This window comes from Nicotiana sylvestris, chromosome 1 (genome assembly GCF_000393655.2).
Source record: "Nicotiana sylvestris chromosome 1, ASM39365v2, whole genome shotgun sequence".
NCBI lineage: Eukaryota > Viridiplantae > Streptophyta > Magnoliopsida > Solanales > Solanaceae > Nicotiana > Nicotiana sylvestris.
Window position 1 is genome coordinate 161717006 of NC_091057.1, and position 7565 is coordinate 161724570.

The 7565-nt window shown below is 35.8% G+C and overlaps 1 protein-coding gene across 1 annotated transcript; it reads left to right on the forward strand.

Annotated features, from left to right (window-relative positions):
* The first annotated feature begins 1970 nt into the window (after positions 1–1970).
* Positions 1971–4463, forward strand: LOC104226214 (cytochrome P450 704C1-like). Its single transcript, XM_009778140.2, has 5 exons — positions 1971–2581; positions 2669–2953; positions 3229–3570; positions 3702–3902; positions 4144–4463. Exons 1-5 carry the CDS (start codon positions 2060–2062, stop codon positions 4327–4329), a joined length of 1536 nt encoding a protein of 511 aa, XP_009776442.1. The 5' UTR covers positions 1971–2059; the 3' UTR covers positions 4330–4463.
* The last annotated feature ends 3102 nt before the right edge of the window (positions 4464–7565 follow it).

Consider the following 7565-nt stretch of genomic DNA (forward strand, 5'->3'; position numbering starts at 1 on the left):
ACACATTTAAACACTGTTATTGCTTTGTTTATGTTTTAAATTGTTTACTTTGGCAAAACTTTGATTTTCTTCTGCAAATTAGGCTTACCTAGTCGTAGAGACTAGGTGTTGTCATGATGGTTCACGGAGGGCGAACCGGGGTCGTGACACCTACCCAGCAAGAATACAAATCAATTCCTCTAAGATATTCGCTTGATAATTCTTAGCAAGAAAAAAAGTGATTGGTGTAAGTTTCTTGGGCATATCTCTTGTTTACTCTATTTAGCACGAATGCTGCTCGGATCGCGTGTGAACAATTTTCTGGATTTGTCTTTGCATGCAATGATAGAGCTAGGAATTTATACAAGCAAATTCACAAAAAAAAAATTACTTCTCCTGGAATGGAATTTGAGAGCCCGTTTGGACATAAGAATTCTTTTACTTTTTTTCAAAAAAAATTTATTTTTTTTCGAAATCGGTGTTTAGCCATAAAATTTCATTTTCACTTAAATATGAATTTTGAAATTTTTTCAAAATTTGAAAAACTCCAAAAAGTTATTTTTCAAAATTTTCACTCAGATCACTCACAAAAATTTAAAAATATCCCAAAATTATATTCATGTCCAAACACAACTTTAATTTTCAAATATCATTTTCACGTAAAAACAATTCACCATTTTTTGGAATGTTACAATTTTTATGTCCAAACGTCCACTGAATCTACAACTTAAAGCATTTTTTGAACTCCTTGTAGAATTTTTACTTATGTCAAGGTGATTCAACAATAACAACAACCCAGTATAATCCCACTAGTGAGGTCTGGGGAGCCAATGGAGGGTAGAACATACACAGACCTTACCATTACAAGGCGATTCAATAGTTTAAATACCTTAAACCACTCCTAAATTTGGCTCAGATTATTAGTATCCTCCCCGAACTATGCCCGGTATTAATTACCTCCCTCAACTTGGCCTGTTGAGAGCCATTACCCCCTAGACGCTGATGTGACAAAAAGTGTGGGTGCACTCACCTACTACGTGAATTTTTCTGTCTATGTGGCATTTTTTTTTAAAAAATAAAATATTTTTTTACCTTTTTAAGAATATTACTTTTTAGATAATTTTTTCGAATACAATTTATAATAAAAATTGGATAAAACTACATTATTTAGACTAAATATTTTTATTTGGCCAAAAATAATAAAGTTTCAGTTAATCTTTTTTTGAATTTGACCTAAAAATAAAGATTTATACAATTGAAATAAATAGTCAAGGCATCTAAAAAGTTATAAAAAATACATAGTTTGAAATTAATTATTTTGGATATAATTTTTTATATAGCTCTAAATTACGGTGCTCTAAATTTATTTTTATTTACAGATTTTAATAAAAAAAGTAAAAATAGTCATTGCATCAAAAGAAGAAATAAAAAGAGTGTACAATTGCAAGAAATTACAAGTGCAATTGTACACTCTTTTTATTTCTTCTTTTGATGCAATGACTCTTTATTTTAACTCTATATTTTTTATAACTTTTAGATGCCTTGACTATTTATTTAATTGTATAAATCTTTATTTTCAGATCAAATTCAAAAAAAGATTAACTAAAACTTTATTATTTTTGGCCAAATAAAAATATTTAGCTTAATTAATGTATTTATATCCAAATTTTATTCGAAAAAAAATTTATCTAAAAAAGTAAGGGTAAAAAAATATTTTATTTTTCAAAAAAATGTCACATAGACAGAAAAATCTACGTGAAAGGCAAGTGCACCCACACTTTTTGCCACATCAGCGTCTAGAGGGTAATAGCCCTCAAAAGGCCAAGTTAAGGGGATAATTAAGATCGAGAATAATTCGTAGAGAATACTAATAATCTGAGTCAGGTTTATGGTGGTTTAAGGTATTTGCCGTTTAAATATAACAAAAAGAATTCGTTCTTCCCCACTTCACATTATGTAATTTTTGAACGAAGGATATTCAATTTAACCCCTATATTCAACGGCACCTCTGTTTGCATATGTGTTAGATAGCTATATAGAAACAGTTGTCATCTCTCCATTTAGCACCCTATTAGTAAAAATGGAAATGCTCTATACTATCTTCACCTGTATAGCGATCCTTTTATTCATTTGTGTCACTCCCATTTTAGTTTTAATAGTAAGGATCTATGCTGGTAAGTCAATCAGAAACCCCAAATATGCACCAGTGGTAGGGACCGTGTTTCATCAACTCTTCTACTTCAACAGACTCTATGATTATCAAACAGAAGTGGCTAAGAAAACCCCTACTTCCCGGCTTCTATCACCGGAGCAGAGTGAAACATATACAACTGATTCAAGAAATATTGAACATATTCTTAAGACCAACTTCAGCAAGTACTCAAAAGGCAAGCGTAATCAAGAAGTTCTAAGGGACTTGTTTGGCGAAGGGATTTTTGCCGTAGATGGTGAAAAATGGAAGCAACAGAGAAAACTTTCAAGCTTTGAGTTCTCAGCTAGGGTCTTGAGAGACTTTAGCTGCACAGTTTTCAGAAAAAGAGCAACCAAATTGGTCAGCAAGGTTTCTGACTTCTCTCTTGCCAACCAAGTTTTTGATATGCAAGTAAGTCATTGAAGCCCTCAACAAATATCAGGGTTATTTCACTAGTTTATTAGTTGTTATTAATAGACTATGGCACCATATTTGTAGGAACTGCTAATGAAAAGCTCCCTGGATTCAATATTCAAAGTTGGTTTTGGAGTTGATCTGAATTCCCTGGATGGATCAGGAGGAGATAATAACAATTTCATCAAAGCCTTTGATGATTCGAATGAATTGACATACTGGCGCTATGTCGATCCATTCTGGAAGCTTAAGAGATACTTCAACGTTGGCTCTGAATTTCACCTGAAAAGGAACATCAAATACATCCAGGAATTCGTTGATGAACTCATAAGAACAAGGCGCAAACAGTTAGAAATGAAAGAAGATTCTGTAAGTCTGATTATATTGTGATCATTAGAATGTTAAGAGAGCTAGAAGTGAAACATTTTCATCTTCTGAAGCTATTTTTTCGATCTTTTCATTAGCTGAGGGTCTATCGGAAACAGTCTCTCTGTCCGTCCAGGGTAGGGGTAAGGCTACGCACATCCTACCCTTCCAGACCCCACTTGTGGGATTACACCGGGCCTTTTTTGTTGTTGTTAAAGCTATTTTTCTAAACTTATTTGAGTCTAAGATAATTATAAATCTTTTGTCTGTTGTGCAAGATGGATAAGGAGGACATACTTTCAAGGTTTCTGGTAGAGAGCAAGAAGGATCCAGAGAAAATGAATGATCAGTATCTCAGAGATATTATACTGAATTTCATGCTTGCTGGCAAAGATAGTAGTGCTAATACTCTTTCATGGTTTTTCTACATGCTTTGCAAGAACCCCTTGATCCAAGTAAAGGTTGTTGAGGAAATAAGACAAGTTATTGGTAATAACATAAAGGATAATGGAAGTACAGACGATTTTGTGGCAAGTATCACAGAAGAAGTCCTAGAGAAAATGCATTATCTTCATGCAACATTGACAGAGACCTTGAGGCTATACCCTGCAGTCCCAGTGGTACAGCTTTCGTTTAAGAAACTGCAACTTTTTCATAATCAAAACCAAATTACATATAATTTCTATTCTCTTGTATCTATCCGTGAATATTTATCATATGTAATAGTGACGTGTTATTTGTTAATATTCAGGATGGCAGATGTGCGGATGCAGATGATGTTCTTCCCGATGGCTTTCATATCAGAAAGGGAGATGGAGTCTATTATATCTCCTATGCAATGGGGAGAATGCCTTACATTTGGGGGAATGATGCTGAGGATTTCCGACCTGAAAGATGGTTGAAGGATGGGATTTTCCAGCCAGAGTCACCATTCAAATTCATAGCATTTCATGTTAGTATCAAACTTTCATACTTAATAAGTGCGACTCCCGAATTGATATAGATGATCACTGAGGCTATATAGTGTGTTGTTAAGTATAGTTAGAAAAATAGGAGATTATGCTCAAAAATGTCAAGTTTTAGTAGATACCTAACGGAATATATAGTAGTTTGCATGCTTTGCTACATCTTCCTTCACACAAGGGCTGCATCATGTTATCATTCTCTAACTGGTTGTTTTATTTGATTTACAGGCTGGTCCAAGAATATGTCTAGGCAAAGATTTTGCTTATCGACAAATGAAGATTTTAGCTACAGCTCTTCTGCATTTCTTCAGGTTCAAATTATCCGATGACACGAAAGAAGTAACTTATAGAACCATGTTTACACTCCACATCAATGAAGGGCTTCCAGTTCATGCAGTTCCAAGAAGAGGCTGAATTGCAGAAGGCACTTTGATTGTCATCTTTATAGCTAATGTACAGAAGTCAAGTCGGTCCATTTCTGCCGTTTGAAAAATAAGTTCAACTATTTACAACTTCGTGACTAGAAAGTGAATGCTAATATTTCATCAGGTTCTTGATTTCTTCATAGAAGCTACGAAATGGCTTCATATTAGTGAGATGTTGTACCCTGCATTCCATATTCAAAAGTTGGCTTTCCTTATTGAACTTGAATAACACACTAAAAAGTAGGAGTTGAAATTATAACAAATGTAGTCCAATTTAGTGAATTAGTAATACATAATATACATGTGTATCTGATCATGCCCAACTATGCCTTATAAAAAGGATAAAGCGGTCGCTGCAAATATAATCCGAGTATTTAGCCCAGAGTCGAATCCACAGGGAATTAACCTATCAATTACTCTTGCTAGGCTCACTAAATTCTATGTAATCAACTTCCCGAATATTTTGAATAATAATTGACGATATTTTACTAACTATAACTGAACGAAATTAAGTAAACTAAGAACTAACTATGATTGAGTTGTAAACAATTAAGAGAAGGATCTAAGGTTGTGATTTCCCCTATTGATGGAATCTCTTCCTGTTATGTTTCATACAGATTTGCATAATCATCTTTATCGATCATGAGCACTCTTACTACCGTAAATCTCTCCCGAGTAATTACGGCAATTTACTAGACATACTCTCCCGAGTTACGCTAGCTGGCTCTAATTACAGCTCACTTAGATCGCACCCAAGGCTTCGCTATCCCTAATCCCGCCTTTAAACCTTCAGTGATTGATTCCTCATATACTTTGGGAGTGGTGTTGTTCAACAATTACCTAAATATGCACTCTCTCCCGAGAAATACATACTAAATAGGCACGCTAATTGAGGATCCTATCAATTAACTACAACAACAACGTAGTTGAACAAATAGAGATTGAACCGAGCAAACTATATTAATAGAACAAAAAGTTCATCCTCAATAGGTTCCATCAAAACCCTAGACTAAGTAATTAGCTACTCATAGCAAAGCAAGATAAAACCACAAAAGTATTCGTAATGTGCAAATAAAGATAACAAAGAGAAGATTGAAAAACTCTAATGGTTGATTGCTCTTCTCACACTTGTTCTTGCCTCCAATTCAGTCTAAAAACAAGGTTAACCTTTGCTTGGGCGAGTTTGTTGAGTTTATAAAGGGTTATGATAAGTTTCCCCCAATTTACACTTTAGTCCCAAAATTTCTGGGCGATTACACAGTCGACCGCGGCCGCGGCAGAACGCGGCGCAACCGCGGGAAATGCAACTATTTTGCCTCAATCGTTTGGCCTACCGCGGTCGCAGTGGCCTCTTGTCCAGTCCTCTTTTGCCTCTTTCTTGCTTATTTTCGTTTGAGTTCTTCTTAATTGGCTTTATATCCACATTATTGACTCCAAAACACTCCATAGTCTCTTCCTAACTTGGATTAGTTCCTGCAAAGCAAAAGAACACCAATTAGAGTATTTTGTTATCATTTTGCCTTGAAAACAACAATAAAGTATGGTACATTTAGAGCGTAAATAGTGTCTATATAGCCTACTATCAACACCCCACATCTAAACCGTTGTTAGTCCTCTAGCAACAAACCACACTCTATAGGCCTAATCGTCATTGGGTCACTTCCCTACTCCTTATACCAAGAATAGTTCACATGGATAGATTACTTCAGCGCAACCTCCTCGCCTCAAGAGTGGACTCCTTTCTAGACACGCAATACCCCTAAACAGCTCTCCTACTCTCAATCAGAGGTCCAGACTTACCTTCTCTTCATGAATCATGTGCCTACTCACTCCAAAAGAGACTTATATCGTTTACAAACCACACACTGAGTAATTCGAATACAACATTTCACTCACCCTCAGAACAAATTCTTATGCCACAAACAACACACCATAGGCTTGCCCGTAGTATAGTACTCGACTAATCGAGTTCATTCGGTCTAGAATCAAATAGGACTTTATTTTGTTGTAATATTGGTTGCGGAACGAGTAGGATACATTTGGGTATAGTGACTACACCTCCCTAAGCACTCCACTACATTGTGTACTTTTAAGCTCTTAACTTTGTCACACCTTCCTTCCACCATTACATTATTGTGTTAATTCTTTAAGCACACTTTTTCTTTTAATAGTTGTCACCACTTTGAGGCTTCTCTTTTTTTCATGTCCCCTTAATTCCACTTAACAGCTCAACCAACCACCCCACACTTATATTTTTCTATATCTGTTACACTTTGAGTACTTCTAAGAGGTGATAGGGTTCAACAAGATAGGCTATTTAACTCGAGTTAGGCTTGTAAAGTGGTTGCCAAGGAAAACAGGCTTACAGGCTCAACGGGGTTGACTAGGGTATATACAATTAGGTGGGAACAAGCATACATAGAAAGGTTAAGCAAAGAAATGCCTATATCACTTTCGAGACCAAACAAGGCTACCATTTCGCTTTGTACACACACAGGGCAAGTTCTAGGCATTGAATGTTAACACATAATACAGAAAACCTCACTCACACATGGCACATGATTCAATTCAATTAGGATCATCACACTCTGTTCTAAGTACTTGAACCATTCAGGAACACACAATTTAAGGCTTTCTTTGAGTCAACTAAAGAGCTTAAGTGTCACACTAAAGCAATCTTTATTCAAGGTACCATAGAGTTAAGGGTCCCTATTTTCATTTTTGTTTTTCTCGCCCAAGACTTCCTAAACTAAAAGAAAAAGAAAAAAACTAACTATACCCGGTTCAAATAGAAACCCTTGGAAAAGAATTGTGGTTTAAAGAAAAACCAAGGGGGAGTTGATACACTACCTAACAAACGAAAATGATTTTTTTGTTCGACTTAAATCACTCAAGAGACCCGTCGAGAGGTGTCCGTCTTTGGGCCAAGTCGACGTTAACTAACATAAACCAATAATACCAAACAAAAACAGAACCATACAAATTTATACAACAACAACCATCCCTCACCACACACTTAAAGTTTTGGCTTGTCCTCATGTCAAAGAATGTAAAGCAGAGTAAGGTAAGGGGACTTCCCTGTGCTCAATCCTGATCAGAGACGGTGCTAGGATCGAGGTGACACGCTCGTCCTAGTGCTCGGAACCAACCCATGATCTTTTTCTCTGACCTAGCATGTTGAGTAGTCAAATTGTCAACTCTAGTACCCAGGTCAGTGATTAAAGT

What these genes read in the sequence shown, in the direction of transcription:
- LOC104226214 (XM_009778140.2), top strand. Translation starts at nt 2,060, where the DNA reads ATGGAAATGCTCTATACTATCTTCACCTGTATAGCGATCCTTTTATTC. An exon ending in ACCAAGTTTTTGATATGCAA is followed by an intron (nt 2,582 to 2,668) that starts GTAAGTCATTGA and finishes CCATATTTGTAG; the next exon opens with GAACTGCTAATGAAAAGCTC. An exon ending in TAGAAATGAAAGAAGATTCT is followed by an intron (nt 2,954 to 3,228) that starts GTAAGTCTGATT and finishes CTGTTGTGCAAG; the next exon opens with ATGGATAAGGAGGACATACT.